At 39.7% G+C, this 19,002-nt stretch overlaps 1 protein-coding gene across 6 annotated transcripts in view; it reads right to left on the minus strand.

The window, feature by feature from the left end:
• Positions 1–18,657, minus strand: part of KLHL20 (kelch like family member 20) — a 66,911-nt gene extending 48,254 nt beyond the window's left edge. For 3 of the 6 annotated variants that reach the window (XM_031658522.1, XM_031658510.1, XM_031658516.1), the window contains exons 1-3: positions 17,896–18,657; positions 17,487–17,550; positions 5,357–5,930 (exon numbers count right to left, since the gene is read on the minus strand). In XM_031658522.1, the coding sequence (XP_031514382.1) occupies positions 5,357–5,930; positions 17,487–17,550; positions 17,896–18,082 (825 nt within the window). In that variant the 5' untranslated portion in view covers positions 18,083–18,657. Of the gene's footprint in view, positions 1–5,356; positions 5,931–17,148; positions 17,170–17,486; positions 17,551–17,895 lie in introns of those variants that run through there. The other 3 variants (XM_031658525.1, XM_031658526.1, XM_031658527.1) reach the window with 3 other exon arrangements.
• Between the last annotated feature and the right edge of the window lie 345 nt (positions 18,658–19,002).

Below are 19,002 nucleotides of genomic sequence, written 5' to 3' on the forward strand. Positions count from 1 at the left end.
ACCAGTCTGGGCAAAATGGTGAAACCCCGTCTCCACTAAAATACAAAAAATTAGCTGGGTGTGGTGGTGGGTACCTGTAGTTCCGGATACTCAGGAGACTAAGGCAGGAGAATCGCCTGAACCCAGGAGGTGGAGGTTGCAGTGAGCTGAGATCGTGCTACTGTACTCCAGCCTGGGTGACAGAGCGAGACTCTGTCTCCAAAAAAAAAAGAATTGGTCCCAATCCTACGGACACTATTCCAAAAGACAGAGAAAGAGGGAATCCTCCCTAAATCATTCTATGAAGCCAGTATCACCCTAATACCGAAACCAGGAAAGAACATAACAAAGAAAACTACAGACCAATATCCCTGATGAACATAGATGCAAAAATCCTCAACAAAATAATAGCTAACTGAATCCAACAGCATATCAAAAAGATAATCCAGCATCATCAAGTGGGTTTCATACCAGGGATGAAGGGATAGTTTAACATATGCAGGTCAATAACTGTGATATACCACATAAACAGAATTAAAAACAAAAATCATATGATCATCTCAATAGATACAGAAAAAGCATTTGACAAAATCTAGCATCATTTATGATTAAAACCCTCAGGAAAATCGGCATAGAAGGGATATACCTTAAGGTAATAAAAACCATCTATGACAAACCTGCAGCCAATATTATACTGAACAGGAAAAGTTGAAAGCATCCCCCTGAGAACTGGAACAAAACAAAGATGCACACTTTCACCACTTCTATTCAACATAGTACTTTAAGTCCTAGCCAAAGTAATCACACAAGAGAAAGAAATAAAGGGCATCCAGGACCCGGTGCAGCAGCTCACGCCTGTACTCCCAACACTTTGGGACGCCGAAGCAGGTGGATTGCCTGAGCTCAGGAGTTTGGGAGCAGCCTGGGCAACATGGCAAAACCCTGTCTCTACAAAAAAATACAAAAATTAGCTGGGCATGATGGTGTTCACCTGTAGTCCCAACTATGTAGGGGGCTGAGGCGGGAGGATCGCTTGTGCCTAGGAGGTCAAAGCTGTAGTGAGCTGTGTTTGCACCAAAACACTCCAGCCTAGGGGACAGAGCAAGACCCCATCTCTTAGAACAAACAAACAAATGAAATAAAGGGCATCCAGATCATTAAAGAGAAAGTCAAACTGTCGCTGTTTGCCGACGATATGATTGTATACCTAGAAAACCCTAAAGACTCATCCAAAAAGCTCCTATAACTGGTAAATGAATTCAGTAAAGTTTCAGGGTACAAAATTAATGTACACAAACCAGTAGCACTGCTATACACGAAGAGCGACCAAGCTGAGAATCAAATCAAGAACCCAACCCCTTTTATAGTAACTGCAAAAAAAAAAAAAAAAAGATAAAACACTGAGGAATATATCTCACTACAGAAGTGAAAGTCTCTACAAAAACACTGCTGAAAGAAATCACAGGTGACACAAACAAATGGAAACACATCACATGCTCACAAATGGGTAGAATCAATATTGTGAAAATGACTATACTGCCAGGAGAATCTATAAATTCAATGCAATTCCCATCAAAATACCACCATCATTCTTCACAGAAATAGAAAAAACAATTCTAAAATTCATATGGAACCAAAAATGAGCCCACATACCCAAAGGAAGGCTAAGCAAATCTGGAGGCATCACATAACCTGACTTCAAACTATTTTACAAGGCTATAGTCACCAAAACAGCATGGTACTGGTATAAAAATAGGTACACAGACCAACAGAAAGAATAGAGGACCCAGAAATAAAGCCAAATAGTTAAAGCCAACTGATCTTTGACAAAGCAAACAAAAACATAATGTGGGGAAAGGACATCCTATTCAGCAAATGGTACTGGGATAATTGGCAAGCTACGTGTAGAAGAATGAAACTGAATCTTCATCTCTCACCTTATACATAAATCAACTCAAGATGGATCAAAGACTTAAATCTAAGACATGAAACCATAAAAATTCTAGAAGACAACATTGGAAAAAACCCTTCTAGACATTGGTGTAGGCAATGAGTTCATGATCAAGAACCAAAAGCAAATGCAACAAAAACAAAGATAAATAGATGGAACTTAAACTAAAAAGCTTCTGCACAGCAAAAGAAATAATCAGCAGAGTAAACAGATAACCCACGAAGTGGGAGAGAATGTTTGCAAACTACGGATCCAACAACAGGCTAATATACAGAATCTACAAGGAATTCAAACAAATCACCAAGAAAAAAAAACAATTCCATCAAAAAGTGGGCTAAAGACCAATAGACAATTCTCAAAAGAAGATATACAAATGGCCAACAAACGTATGAAAAACTGCTCAACATCACTAATGATCAGCAAATCAAAGCCACAGTGTGATACCACTTTACTCCTGCAAGAATGGCCATAATTTTTTTTTTTTTTTTTTGAGACGGAGTCTCGCTCTGTCACCCAGGCTGGAGTGCAGTGGCCGGATCTCAGCTCACTGCAAGCTCCGCCTCCCAGGTTTACGCCATTCTCCTGCCTCAGCCTCCCGAGTAGCTGGGACTACAGGCGCCCGCCACCTCGCCCGGCTAGTTTTTTGTATTTTTTAGTAGAGACGGGGTTTCACGGGGTTAGCCAGGATGGTCTCGATCTCCTGACCTTGTGATCCGCCCGTCTCGGCCTCCCAAAGTGCTGGGATTACAGGCTTGAGCCACCGCGCCCGACCGGCCATAATTTTAAAAATTAAAAAATGGGCCAGGTACAGTGGCTCACGCCTGTAATCCCAGCACTTTGGGAGGCCAAGGTGGGTGGATCACCTAAGGTCAGGAGTTTGAGACCAGCCTGGCCAACATTTTGAAACCCCATCTCTACTAAAAATACGAAAATTAGCTTGGTGTGGTGGCAAATGCCTGTCATCCCAGCTACTCAGGAGGCTGAAGTGGGAGAATCGCTTGAACCTGGGAGGCGGAGGTTGCAGTGAGCCGAGATCATGCCACTGCACTCCAGCCTGGGCAACACAGTGAGACTCTGTCTCAAAATTAAAAAAAAAAAAAAAAAGATGTTGGCATGGATGTGGTGAAAAGGGAACACTTTTATATTGCTAGTTGGAATGTGAACTAGTACAACCACTATGGAAAACAGTATGGAGATTCCTTAAAGAACTAAAAGTATATCTACCATTTTATCCAGCAATCCCACTACTGGTTACCTGCCCAGAGGAAAAGAAGTCATTATATGAAAAAGACACTTGTATACGCATGTTTATAGCAGCACAATTCGCAACTGCAAAAATATGGAACCAGCCCAAATGCCCATCAATCAATGAGTAGATAAAGAAAATGTGGTATGTACATATACCACAGAATACTACTGAGCCATAAAAAGGAACGATATATTGGTCAGGAACGGTGACTCACACCTGTAATCCCAGTACTTTGGGAGGCTGAGGCAAGCAGATCATTTGAGGCCAGGAATTTGAGACCAGCTTGGCCAACATGGTGAAACTCCATCTCTAATAAAAATACAAAAATTAGCTGGACATGGTGGCGTGTATGTATAGTCCCAGCTACTTGGGAGGCTGAGGCAGGAGAATCACTTGAACCCAGGAGGCAGAAGTTGCAGGGAGCTGAGACTGAGCCCTGCTGCACTCCATCCTGGGCAACAGTGAGATTCTGTCTCAAAAAAAAAAAAAGGAAAAGAAAAAACAAAGATATAATGGCATTTGTAGCAATCTGGATGGAGTTGGCTGGAGACCTTTATTCTAAGTGATGTAACTCAGGAATGGAAAACTAAAAATCCTATGTTCTCCCTTATAAGTGGGAGCTAAGCTATGAGGATGCAAAGTCATAAGAATGACACGATGGACTTTGGGGATTCAGGGGGAAGCATGGGAGGTGTGTGAGGGATAAAAGACTATACACTGGGTATACTGTACACTGCTCCAGTGGTGGGTGCACCAAAATCTCAGAAATCACCACTGAAGAACTTATTCATATAATCAAACACCACCTGTTCTCCAAAAAATGATTGGGGGAAAAAAAAGTATGGTCCTGAGCTGATCACTTTACTGCAAAATAAATAAAAATACGATTTTTAAAGAAGTTGTAAAACAGACAATGTTTTTCCTTTGCTTAAAACCCTTTAATGGTTTTCTAGCACTCTTAGGATCAATCTCAAATTCTTTTTTTTTTTTTTTTTTGAGATAGCGTCTGGCTCTCTCACCCAGGCTGGAGTGCAGTGGCACGATCTTGGCTCACTGCAACCTCTACCTCCTGGGCTTAAGCCATCCTCCCACCCCAGCCTCCTAAGTAGCTGGGACTAGGGGCGCACGCCACCATGCCCGACTAATTTTTGTATTTTTTGTAGAGATAGGGTTTCGCCATGTTGCCCAGGCTAGTCTTGAACTCCTGAGCTCATGCAATCTGCCCGCCTCAGCCTCCCAAAGTGCTGGGATTACAGGCATGTGCCATTGTGCCAGGCCAATCTCAAATTCTTAATGTAGTCTATGAACCTCAGTGTTATTTAGCCCTCTTCTGTGTAATCACTATGTAACATCCTCTAACCCCCTTGGTCTCTGGGTCTCACTGGTTTTTTTTTTTTAGGTCTTCAAACTAGTATGCTTTTTAACGTCTCAGGATTTTGCACAAGTTGTTCCAGAACCAAAGTTAAATTTCTCTGTAATACACTCTTAAATCATCCAGGGCTGCTGCTTTGTAACACCCATTAACTGTAGTTAATTATTTGTATAATTAAGCGTTTAATGATTATCTTCCCTGCTAGATTATAAACTCCACGAATACAGAGACTCTAGATTTCTAGTTCACTATTGTAGCCTATGTTCCCAAGCACAGTGGCTGAAACATAGTAGCCTTACAATTATTTGTTAAATAAATAAGGGAAAGATAGCAGGTTTAATGAAAAGTCTTTTGATAACATCTAAACTCATCTTTTCAGATTATTAGTTTACCAAATAAGCTATAATCTATAATTTATTCTGAATAATCCACATAATCAGGAAGGAAATATCTTATATAAATGATGATACCAGGTATCCTATCAGGCATAGATCCTCTTAGGAATTAAACTCTATTTTGGCTTATAATCTTTTTTTTTTAAATCTTCTTTTTTTTCCTTTTTTTTTTTTGCTTATACTTTTATGAGTAGTTACGGAGAATCAATCCCTAAATCTTAACTTTTGCTGGTAGAACACAAAATTGGCCTCTAAAATAAAAGCTAGGTTTAGGATTTATAATAACTTATTTCTTTGCTATTATGAGTTAGAATCAGCAGGAAATACCCAGGCAATTTAACAGAATGTGAACCTATATTGCTCTCTGACAAATAGGTCATAAGTGCATTGGAACACCAAGTGCAACTCACCTCTTGAAAGTTATGTTGGGTGAACTTGTCTGCTATCCTTAGCAACTCACGACATGAATGTGTGTCAGCAAAAGCCCGAATGCCCAGGCAGTTAGAAGGATCTAATTGTCTCTTTAAGAATTCACAGCAGGCTTCCTGTATTTCTGCCAGCTGGAGGAGGCAAGCAGCTGGCAGAAGAGTCTGAACATTGCCCTCTTCTACTGTTATCTGGGAGGTATATGCAAAGTCAATCAGTAATTCCATAGCCCTCTCGTCGATGTCGCGGATCACTACTTCTGTCTGACGGCTCTCTGCCAATTCTCCTGTAAACATAGCTCGGAAGTAGGGACTACAGGCTGACAAAATGACTCGATGGGCATATATCTTCTTGGCGCCCACAACTAGCACCACATCACATAGCTCCCGGTGCTTTCTCAGAAGGTTAATCACTTCCAAGGTTTGTCGAGGGTGCTTGTCTGAGATATAGGGCATGCGGGCAGGTTGGGGAACCCCTTCTGGTAGTTTGTTGGGGTCTCCAAGGGTGCAGCGGCTTGTTACATCCATTCCAGTCTCTCCTGGTCGAATGTTGGTACACCTATAGGAATGATGGGGGAGAGAAAGAAGATGGCAGTATTATTATAAACTCTTTTCTCCCCTTAAATGTTTGTAATTCAAGTGATAAGGAAACGTAATTAGCTTGGTGATTTTTTTTTTTTTTAATTTTTTTGTAGAGATGATGTCTCCCTGTGTTGCCCAGATTGGTCTCAAACTCCTGGGCTCAAGTGATCCTGTTGCCTCCACCTCCCATAAGCCAACATGCCTGGTCTACATAAACCATTTAAATTCCAGCTACTATGGTAATAAAACTTTTAGATAAGGTGGTTATGCTTATCCATTTTAAAAATTAAGCCCAAGTTAACATGCTTCAATTAATAGTTCAATTTTGAATTAAAGACAATCTAAAAAGTTTGGATTGACGGCCAGGTGTGGTGGCTCATGTCTGTAACCCCTGGGAGACCAAGGTAAGCTGATCACTTGAGGCCAGGAGTTTGAAACCAGCCTGGTGAATGTGGCAAAATCCTGTCTCTACTAAAATTACAGAAAAATTAGCCATGTGTGGTGGCACATGCCTGTAATCCCAGCTGCTTGGGTGGCTGAAGCACAAGAATCACTTGAACCCTGGAGGCAGAGGCTGCAGTAAGCCGAGATTGCATCACCGCACTCCAGTCTGGGTGACAGAGAGAGACCCTGTCTCAAAAAAAAAAAAAAAAAAAAAAAAAGGCTGGATTGAAATTTATCTTTACATAGAATCTTTTCCTCAAAGTTTATTGATATTAAAATAGTAAAGAAAATAGCAAGCTAAATGATGATTTAGCAGGACTCCAAAGAGCCTCCAGGTCGATTTTGTTAGACTAATTTGGGTCTAATTTCCTATTAGAGATATTAAATATGATAAGCCTCAATTAAAAGTACTACATATGTCAAACTGCTGTCAAATTGGTCTGAATCACTGAGGTTTCGGTATGATTATAAAATAAATGAATAAGTTCATAAACAGACATTCTTCAATTTATAAGTAAGTAGTATTTAAAAGTTGATTCTAAAAGTTTATTTATTTGAAGGTTTGTATTTTTCTATGGTAAGCATGCTGTAAATGGGGACTAGGTTTAGTTGTAAAATTCAGTGCATCATAAGAAGCATTAAAAAATGAAATAGAAAGTAACAGCATACATTTCATTAAGTATGTTCAACTGTGTGTATGTACACACACAAATTCATATAGATATGCATCACTGGTTCCCTTTGTAAACTGCAGGTTATATCAAAAAAGTTTAAATGCCACTGCCCTGAGTTTTGAAGTCCCAAGACACAAGGAACAATAGGTACAAGAAGGGAGAAGGAAAAGAATCTCTCTCTTTTTCAGATTATTCTACAATTTGTTGTTGCTTGGTTTTTATATTTATTAATTTTTAAAAAAATTTTGAGATGAGGGTCTCACTATGTTGCCCATGCTGGTCTTGAACTCCTAGGCTCAAGCAATCCTCCTGAGTAGCTGGAATTAAAGGCACATGCCACCATGCTGGGTTGGTTTTTTTTTTTTTTTTTTGAGACGGAGTCTGGCTCTGTCGCGAAGGCTGGAGTGCAGTGGCACAATCTCGGCTCATTGCAACTTCCGCCTCCCCGGTTCAAGCGATTCTCCCGCCTCAGCCTCCCAAGTACCTGGGACTACAGGTGCGTGCCACCATGCCTGGCTAATTTTTTGTATTTTTAGTAGATACGGGGTTTCACCGTGTTAGCCAGGATGGTCTCGATCTCCTGACTTCGTGATCCACCTGCCTCAGCCTCCCAAAGTGCTAGGATTACAGGCATGAGCCACTGCGCCTGGCCGTTTTTGGTTTTTAAACAAAAACTTTAGAGAAGCATGATGGCTCGAGCTAGTATACATAAACTGTAGAAGTCTATAAGTTGGGCATTTCCTGTACATTTAGGTATGTGTTGCCTAAACTTGTGTTAAAGGACATATTTTTTAGAAGCTGCAATAATTATTTTCCTTTAAAATGGGTTCTGGACAAAAAGGTGGTGGAGTATCTGTAAATTGCTCAAATTTGATGAACACTGCCTGTATATATGTATGTGTCTATAAATCTTACAAGTTGGTGTTCTTCACAAGTCTTCAAATATGAAAACTGCCCCTTCTTGCTTGTGTGGAGATCTAGATATGGAATGGAATGGATCATCGGATCATCTAGCATAATGCCCTCCTTTTACAGATGAAGAAACTAGTTTGGTTACGTGACTTACTCAAAATCATGAAGCTCTCAGTCTCTGGATGCTTTAGGGTAAACCACGCATCTCCTGAGGTACTGTGAATATTTAATAACTGTAATTCATGTGAGTACTGGGAAGAGGAGAGGAAAGAGTTTCTAGGATGATTTAGCAATTCAAAATAAGGTTTTGTTTTGTTTTTTCTCATGGATTATCCAAATTTCTGTACAACTATTTTTAAAAGCCCAAGAAACTACACCAAATACAGACTTTTTTTTTTTAGATTCAGTCATCATGAAAAATTTCATCAGTGAAATATCAAGAAGAGTCAAATAATTTGGTAAAAGAAGCCTATAAAATGCATTTCATATTTAAGGGAATAAGCATAACAAAGTGAACTTACGTTACCCCTTTTCTAACTAAAATTAACTGGATGGTCTAAGAAATTTTCAGAATTACTTTTAAGTATTGATAAAATACTTAAAATACTTTTATTATCTTTAAAGTCATTCCAGATAATACATAAGATACAAATTTGTATCTTTTCTTTGCAACAGGGTCTTGCTTTATCACCCAGGCTGGAATACAGTGGTTTGATCATGGCTCACTGCTGCCTCGACCTCCCAGGCTCAAGTGATCCTCCCACCTCAGCCCCCCAAGTAGCTGGGACTACGGGTGTGAGTCACCGTGCCTGGCTTGAAAATTTGTATCTTATATTCATATTTCATATGTGGAAATTCAGGTGTGAAATTACTAGGTAAAAGTCACAAATTACTGACAAATAATTAGAAATAAGATATTTGGATTTTTTTAATCATCACATTACATAAACATGCAGAGAAAAGACAATCTATGACCCTTAATTAAAATAACTATTCTTTTAACAAATACTAATTGCTTTTAATGTACAAAGCATTCTGCTATAGACTGTGGGAAATTCAAAGTAATATAAAGAAGCAATCTCTAGAGGAGGAGATACATGAATAACCAGTAAGAGGGCAACTAGGACAAAAGATGTGGTTCAAACGTAGCAATTTTTGGAGCTAGGCTGAGCCTAGTGGCTCATGCCTGTAATCCCAGCACTTTGGGAGGTTGAGGTGGGGGGATCCCTTAAACCCAGGAGTTTGAGACATGCCTGGGCAACATAGTGAGGCCCCATCTCTAAAAAAAAAAAACAAAAAAAAAAAACCCAAAAACATATATATAATGTATGTGTATGTTTATATATATATATAAAAGAATTTTTGGAGGTGATACATATGTTTAGGACCTCGATTGTGATGATATCATGGGTGTACACATATGCCCAAACTCATCAAAATGCATACATAAAATATGTACAATTTTTTGTATATCAATTATACCTAAATAAAGCTTAAAAGTCATTCAGAAAGGCAAAATCTATGAAGTATTTGTTTAACATCATTCAGAAAGATTCCAGATCTGACAGGTGTTGTCTATCAGGTTACCACAAGGGTGTGTCTTTTGTTGTGAAGTAGGAATATTACACTGGGTTTTCCCAGAGCTTAAGGGAAGTGTCTCACATCCATGCTCCAGATCGGTATATTTCTGTTTCTGATTCTTATTAAGCAGTCCTCTGATGGAAAATTCTTCCAAAAGTACCATGCTACTTAAAAGGGGGATGACTCAAGCATTCTGATCACTGAGTTCTAGGTCAGCCTCATGTGAGTCTCTCTCAGATACTAGTCATCTACCACTACTGAGAGAGTCTAATATCTAGCCTGCAAAGGACAGCATCCCTATCAGTCTTCGACTTCCAAAGCTGTAGCACGGACAGGAACTACAGTGTAATAAAACACAAAGGTGTAAAAGGAGTCTCCTGAGAAGGACAGAAAAATCCATAAGGACGTTCTAGGAAGAAGAAATTGCTTGTGCATTGCAAAGATATAACACGAAAACAAAAAACATGGTTCTTCTTTTCTTCAACAAGAAGCAATTTTTCCAAAATACTTATACATCTGGTAAAAACATCACTGTTTGTGCTTGGCAATTTTAAAGACTAAAACATAAAGCTGAGCCGTTAAAGAATAATTTTTATCATCCACATAAACAATCAAGAATGCTTTTAACCACAGAGCTAAAATGGTGCCTTGTACATAGTAGCTGCTGAAAGAATCACATGATTAACAGTGGTAAAATCAAGCTTCTTTTTTAAAAAAGTAACAAAGACAAAAGACCAACTCAAAAATTCCTGGAATACTGACACTGAATGCTGAAAGTAAAGTGTTACTGTCACAACCTTAGTTATGTACATAAAGATGCTACTGTTGAACTGAGATATGAACAATTTTTTATTTCACCTACGTACAATGTGGGTAAACTAAGCTAATGTCTCCGTTTTTCCTTTAAATATACCATAGTGCCAGGCGCGGTGGCTCACACCTGTAATCCCACACTTTGGGAGGCAGAGGTGTCTGGATCACCTGAGGTCAGAAGTTCAAGACCAGCCTGGCCAACCTGGTGAGGCCCCATCTGTACTAAAAATACAAAAATTAGCTGGACATGGTGGCACATGCCTGTAATCCCAGCTACCTGGGAGGCTGAGGCAAGAGAATCGTTTGAATCCTGGAGGCAGAGGTTGCAGTGAACCCAGATTGCGCCACTGCACTACTCTAGCCTGGGCAACAAAAGCAAAACTCCGTGTCAAAAAAAAAAAAGAAAAAAAAGCTCTTATTACTGCATTAGTATAGTAGAATCTTTTTTTCTTTTTGTTTTTTTAGAAATAAGGTGTTGCTCTGTCACTGATGATGAAGTGCAGTGGTGTGCTCATAGCTCACTGCAGCCTCAAGCTCCTGGTTGAAGCGATCCTCTCAACTCAGCCTCCTGAGTAGTTAGGCCCTCAGGTGCATAATACCACGCCTGGCTAAATTTTAATTTTTTTGTAGAGACAAAGTCTCTCTCTGTTTCCCAGGCTGGTCTAGAACTCCTGGCCTCAAGTGATCCTCCTGCCTCAGCCTCCCAAAGTGCTGGGATCACAGGTGTAGGCCACCATGCCCCCAGCCATTGGTGTCCATCCATATAATTTTCACTTCAGGAAATATCATTCATCTTTTGTCTTTTTTTCTCAACCATTTAACAATGTAAAGACTAGCTGGGCATGGTGGCTCACAGCTGTAATCCAAGCACTTTGGGAGGTTGAGGCAGGAGGATCGTTTGAGCTTAGGAGTTTGAGACCAGCCTGGGCAATAAAATGAGATTCCATCTCTAAAAAAAATTTAAAAATTAGCCAGGTGTGGTGACATGTGTGACAGGTGCTTCTTGTATAGCTTGCAGAACCATAAGCCAAGATAAACCTTTTTTTTTTTTTTAAATAAATTACCCAGTTTCAGGTACTTCTTTACTGCAATGCAAAATGGACTAATACACTATCTAAATGAACATTTCACCTTTCCTACTTCAAAAATTTTGTTTTACTTTGAAAATTAACAACTTGACCTTAAAAAAGATTCAGTTGTACTGATCCTCATTTATAGTCCTAAATATACTTGAACAGAGAGAGCTAGAGATTTGGGTATATAAACCCTCAAAACAGAAATATCTCAAAGTGCCAGTGCTGCTTACTAGAAGGGGTCCCAATAGGCACTATATTCTATACTTGATTCCACACCAGAAAGCCAAGCTATTAACCTCTTCATTTGAAAATTGGTTGTGAATGTTTTAGTCCCAAGGTATCTCATCACTGCTTATTGGATAAAATGAGCATAAGCCTTGGGAGCCTTGGTCCAGTGATCGAGACCAAGATGGAGCAGGAAGGGTAAATCCTCATGCAAGCATGCTAGTTTCCCTTTATATCAGGATAGCAAAAGCCTTCCTAGAATACCTCTCAACAACTACTGTTGACATCTCATTGGTAGCACGGTGTCACACAGCTCTTCCCATATGCAGAGACAACTAAGAAATCAAGGAGAGTATTTAATTTTCTAGTGTCTATAGTAGGTGGAAGAAAGGAAGAGATGTGCAAGCTAACCTACAGTGCATGCCACACTAGGGAATAGTCAAATCAAGCAAGTATATGTTTTACCACTATTTTTAAGCATACACTTTAGACTGACTAGAACAAATTGAAAATTTCAAAGATATGAGATTGGAAATTTCGTCTTCTGAAATTAAACTCGAGTAGCTCAGCTATCCTTCAATGTGAGTAAAAAACTATCAATAAAAACTCTAGATACTGTTAAATAAAATAAGACCCGAAGCATGTAAAGCTTCTTACTCATTTTAGAGACTTTATGGGGTCTTCCTGCTAGGCCCCACTGTAAACACCCCTGGTACTCACTACAGTTCTGTCCTCAGCATTCTCCTTTTCTGTTCTACCATCACTTATGCCTACAGCTTGAAGAACCTTCTTAGTACTGATGACTCACATTTTTTAAAAATTTCTAGCCCAAATCTCTCTTCTGCCCCCGACTCATATTCCAATCACATGCTGGATACCTCCACCTGGCTGTTTCCCAAACACAATAGTATTAAAAGTATATGAAACAGAATCTATTCTTGGCTTGCTGAAACCTGTTCCTCTTCCTGTATTTTTCTTTTTAATCTTATCATGGCAGCACCTAGTTTCCTAAGTTTGGAGTCATTTATAACACTACCTTTTTCTCACTCCATGTTCACCAAATCTTTTTGATTTTACTATTATACAAGCTCTCAATTCCATCCTCTTCTCTCAACCCTCACTGCCATAGATCTACTTCAGGTTCTCATCTTCTTTCATCTGAACTACCACAACTAGTTTAAATTCATTTCCTTGCCATAATTTCTTCTCTCTTTCCAATCCATCCCCCATGTGCCTAGAAATCAGCTCAAAGAACAAACGATGTATATAATAATGTCCATTGGCTCTTAAATACCTAAAGTTTGAATTCTTTCCCATGGTTGCAGCCTCAATTTCCATATTTTCTACTTCCCCTTCTTCCCCAAAATACCCTATACTCCACATATACTCACTGTTCCATGCATGTCAGACAATTCTGGGTCTTGGTGCTCTCTCTTTTCTTTCTTTCTTTCTTTCTTTTTTTTTTTTTTTGCACAAGTTGTTCCTTCCTTTTATGGTGTCCTTAATTAACTCCCTTCTTTAGAAGTAAATTCTTATTCTTCCTAGAAGATCCAGCTCAAATATTGCCATTTCTGTGATGCTTCCTCATCTCCACAGAGCAGTTCCCTCCTCTAAGTTTACATCTCTATTAAAATTCTGTTAATGTTTGTTAGTTAATTAACTAATTACATTTTAGAGATGAAGTCTCGCCCTGTCATCTGGGCTGGAGTGCAGTGGTGCAATCATAGCTCACTGCAACCTCGAACACCTAGGCTCAAGTGATCTTCCTGCCTCCTCCATCTCCCAAAGTGCTGGGATTACAGGTATGAGTCACTGCACCAGGCCAATATTGTATCATGATATCTGTTTTCATCACTTGATCTGTATCACACAATATACAGGTATAGAGTGGTATTATATAAAGGTTTGACATATGAATAAACCAATTTCTACAATCAGGCTCAGTTTTCTACTAATATATTCAAGGAAACTTGGAAAAATTACATTACAAAATATTTGGTATCTCTAAATAAATGAATGATTAAAAAATAATACCTTGGGAAACAAACACATTGTTAGTAAAGACTATGGATTGGTATAACTCTAAGGGCAAAAATTTGTCAATGTCCACCAAAATTAAAAAATGTACATACTCTTTAGGCAATTCTAAACCTAAGAACTTATTCTATTTTTTTGAGACGGAGTCTTATGCTTTCGTCAGGCTGGAGTGCAGTGGTGTGATTTTGGCTCACTGCAACCTCCGCCTGCCGGGTTCAAGTGATTCTCCTGCCTCAGCCTCCCAACTGGGACTGTAGCTGGGACTAGAGGCACATGCCACCACACCCAGCTAATTTTTGTATTTTTAGTAGAGAAGGGGTTTCACCACGTTGGCCAGGATGGTCTTGATCTCTTGACTTTGTGATTCGCCCACCTCGGCCTCCCAAAGTACTTCGATTACAGACATGAGCCACTGTGCCCAGCCAGAACTTATTCTATACTTACACATTTGGGCAAAAACCACCTACAAGGATATTCATTGCAGACAGAACTGGTTGTAACAGCAAAACAGTTGAAATAAATCTCTCTCAAATGGGACTGGAAAACAAAGGTGCATATAGACAATGGAATACCACATAACTATTAAAAGGAATAAGGTAAGTCTATATGCATTTGTTACAATTTACAAAACAATTTTTCAAGTGAATAAAGATACAGAAGAATGTGCATGATATGCTGACATTAGTGTCTTTTCAAATGCATTTTATTTTCTTATTTTTATTTATTTATTTATTTAAGAGATGGGGGTCTCTCTCTGTTACCCAGGCAGGAGTGCAGTGGTGTGATCACCACAGCCTCGAACTCCTGGGCTCAAGTAATCCTCCTGCTTCAGCCTCCTATGTAGCTGGGATTACAAGTATGAACCACTATGTCCTGCAACATTTGTGTCTTTTTTTTTTTTTTTTTTGAGACAGTGTCTTGCTCTGTTGCCCAGGTTGGGGTTCAATGGTGTGATCACGGCTTACTGCAGCCTCTGCCTCCCAGACTCAAGTGATCCTCTTACCTCAGCCTCCTGAGTAGCTAGAACTTCAGGCATCTGCCACAACACTTGGCTAAATTTTTTTTGTTTCCTTTTTGTAGAGATGGGGTTTTGTCATGTTGCCCAGTCTGGTCTTGAACTTTTGGGCTCAAGGGATCTGCCTGCCTCAGCCTCCCAAAGTACTGGGATTATAGGCGTGAGCCACTGTGCCCAGCCATCTTCTCTTTTTAAAAGCTACTAATGTTGGCCAGGTGCGGTGGCTCACGCCTGTAATCCCAACACTTTGGGAGGCATAGGCAGGCAGATTCCTTGAGCCTAGGAATTTGAGACCAGCCTGGGCAACATGGCAAAACCCTGTCTCTACAAAATAAAAATTAAAAAAAATGAAAAGATAAGACATCTTATATATATTTGTGTATGAACTACAATCACTCTAAAAGAATGCATAAGAAACTGCTTACAGTGGTTGCCTCTGGAGAGAAGAACTGGGAACTGGGGTCAGCAATGGGAGAGTTAACTTTTCACTGAATATCCTATTGTATCTTTTAAATTTTGCACTGTGTATGCAAATGATGGTACATAAATGATGCAATGAAACTTTAATAATAAAATGCCAATTGATTTCATAAAACTTTATAATCAAAAATTAGAACACCTTTAACAATAATTTTCAGTCTTTTCTTGTTCATAGATTTTTTTTTGTTTTTTGGAGGGGCAAAGTCTGCAGAAACTGTTCAGTCCTATTTAAACAATTATTCAGTAATCATTAGGTGCTAGTGATGCAAATATAGGAAGACATGAGACTAAAAGAGCTCGCAATCTAGTAGGCAGAATGAACATGTATTCAAACAGTCTCAACATAAAAAGTTACTTCTCAAAGCTTCTTTAATAGCAGCTGAGTATAAACCCAGCATTACAGAGACTGCCTTCTGGGTTAAATCAGCAAAAATGACAGCCCAACAAGAAAAGGATAGGGGGCCGGGTGCGGTGGCTCAAGCCTGTAATCCCAGCACTTTGGGAGGCCGAGATGGGCGGATCACGAGGTCAGGAGATCGAGACCATCCTGGCTAACACGGTGAAACCCCGTCTCTACTAAAAATACAAAAAACTAGCCGGGCGAGGTGGCAGGCGCCTGTAGTCCCAGCTACTCGGGAGGCTGAGGCAGGAGAATGGCGTGAACCTGGGAGGCGGAGCTTGCAGTGAGCTGCGATCCGGCCACTGTACTCCAGCCTGGGCGGCAGAGCAAGACTCCGTCTCAAAAAAAAAAAAAAAGAAAAGGATAGGGAAGTGTGACCATGATTGAAAGTAGGAAGCAGGTAGAAGTAAGACCAGAGACCAATGTGAGTAGGCTAGGCTCTGGCCAAGTGACAGTGATGAAGAAGGAGCTGTAACTTAACAATTAACGGCACTAGAATTATCCAACATGATTTTGAATAGCTGACAGTATTATGTAATAAAGCAAGAAAAAAGGAGCAGGTATGAGTGATTAAGCAAATATTTTATATAGACTACTGATAACCCAAAAACATTCCCACGCTCTGCTATTCTTTTAAAAAATAATAAGCTCTTATTTTAGCAATTACATAAGACATGACATTTTATGGTAGCTGGAGATGAGACACAATCAGTGGGTTTTGCAATAAAGTTAGAATGAAGTGATGAAGCATTTAATATATGTTGTTAATTTTTTCATGTACATTGTGGTAAAATATTATTCCTGCCACAGAATAAAATATAAATAAGATAATAGTATTTTTCACCTTGATAACATCTTTTCATCTGGAAAAAAAGGAGCAGGTATGAGTGATTAAGTAAGTATTTTATATAGACTACTGATAAACCAAAAACATTCCCACATTTAAAGCATTTGCAAATATCCATTAATCCCCAATATCCTGATTAGATACATTAAAGAAGTAAGCTGGGGTACAGAGAAGGTGAACAGCTCAAGGTCAATTGATAAATCAATAAAAGATTTGGAAAAAGATATACATTCTGGTTCTTGCTCCAAGTTCTGAGTTATAAGTCATATTCCCATTATAAAATGTTTCTTCTCTTAAAAGAACTGCAAAAGTTGTTTACCGTTGATGTTAAATAACAAATGATTAAATAGAGTTCAATAAATAGAAAACAAATGTAAAAACCAAAGAAATAGAACTGGGCTGATTTTGTATCAATAAAGGTTCTAGTCTCATTTGTTAGAACAGAATGAGAAAAAGCATTATTAAATTCTAGGGTTGGGAGGGCCTATTTAATTGTATTTTCCCAGACATTGTTCTATTTTTCTATGGACTAAGTTATTATGTCTAAAACCTATTTTAGTCCTTATACAATCTTCCCTGCAATGCAGCTATTTTAATTAACAGAACACATGTATTATTGAACATCAAGGAAATAACCAAAACCATAATTAGGCATGCAGTACAGTGTATTGTAAATAATTATGATTCTTACATGGGAACAGAATCCTCTACATTTTATAGGGAATTGAAGATAATAAATCCACATAGTATCATAATGAACTTAATGATTATTTCCTTTAAAAAAAAAAACATGAAAAAGGAAAATTAAGTGTTTACATACAATCCACGGCACTTTTCAGAAATTTAACTTCTGTATTTTATTCTATTAAAAAGCGATTAATTCTTAATATTACTTTTGATTTATTGTAGAACAAGGCTCATTAGTTCCAAGCAGAATTTAGTAAGATTGAAACTCTTTTTTAAAAATTTTAATTATTACATGCTGAATTTTAATCAGTGAAACCAAAGGTTTTCTTCCTGAATGCCTACCTGCGCATTGGCTTTCCTTCCATGCACCATGAAAAGTACCCTTCACCACACTCTAAAGCCGAACCTAAGACAACAGAAAAGCAGGAACTTAATAAAAGCTATTTCTGATCTTTACAGTAACAATCTTTATCTAATCATTTCACTCATTTCGTCAGTTATCAAGAGTTTCATATTCTATATCACAGGCCTTTTGCAGATGCACAATAACTTAACCTAGTACATTTAAGATTACCATCCTTACTCTGCATGCTAAAACGATTAAACTAAAGGGGAGGTAAAGTATGCTAAATAGTCCCGACTGTTAGGTCAGTCTTGTTCCTCTTCAAAAAGTGCTTGGAGATATTTAACTGTGATCTCGCCAACAAGTATATTTACAGAGCAATCACCAGATACCCACAGCAGTACTAACCTGATAGATCACATAGAGAACACGCTGCTTTAACAACGAATCTGAAGGTTGTTAACTTGTCCCGAAGTGACAGGAGGAGGAGGAGGCGTCGGCATTTGCCTTTACAAACAACTCCGCTTCCGACAGCCCAGGGAGCTTGAACAGGGCAGGGAAAGTATGGCTCCAGACTAACACTCTTTACATGCATTTCCTTCAGTTCCCGAAACAATGTTCACTACCCACGTAGCAGGATTTCGCCAGGTCCCGAGGGTTAAATGGGGGCGCACAGTACTTTCTTCCTTCCCTGAATTCCAAACACTGTCTGGGGAAGCTGTCCAGGGTGCGGAACCCCAGCACTACCAAGCAGGACACAGCCCAGGGCCTCCTCTGGCTTCCGAGATAGGCTGTCAGCCAGCGAGAGCGCACTCTGGCGCTCCGCGAGGCCCGGCCCCAGCGCCGCAACAGTCTCTTCTCGGCGCCGACAGACAGGCGACCGACGAAGCACAACCCTGACTGACCCCATGGGGCAGCTCAGCAACTTGGCACCACATATTTGCGAAGCGAGCCCTGGGGCGCTGTCCGCTGTCCCCTGCTCTAAGGCGGCTGGCTCACTTACCGGCTCTGACACTTTCTTCTCTGCCGCAGCCTCCTCCGTCTACTCCGCCCTCCACTCCTCTCTGCCTCCTCCTCCACCGCTGCTAGCTCAGGCAGGATGCCGCTCTTAAAGCTATTTCCTTTCCCTTCACCCGCCCATGTCCAGAAGCAGGAAGTAGTCCTATTCTTAAATCGTTCCCGCAGGAAGCCACATACTCCGCCAAGGGGTTCCGGTGCGGCTCCGGAAGTAGTCGTGCCCTTTGCTGGGGCATTCGGGTAACCTCAAAAGGTGTTTATCCTCGTGGGGGTTGTTTGTCTCCCAAGAGTAACCATTTTTAGAGTTCACTACGGAACTGGCAGTGTTTGAATACTGAAGCCTCCTCTTCTTTGTTTTCATCAGCAAAGGCAGTAGTCAAAGGGTAGTCACAGAAAGCTAAGAATTTTTATCTCTTTTTAGTTGGTGGGTCTCCTTTTGGCACAATGTTCCTAATTGTGGATTGGATTATTGCATGCACACATGGGTTGGCGTGTATC

Source organism: Papio anubis, chromosome 1, assembly GCF_008728515.1.
Source record: "Papio anubis isolate 15944 chromosome 1, Panubis1.0, whole genome shotgun sequence".
NCBI classification, from domain to species: Eukaryota; Metazoa; Chordata; class Mammalia; order Primates; family Cercopithecidae; genus Papio; species Papio anubis.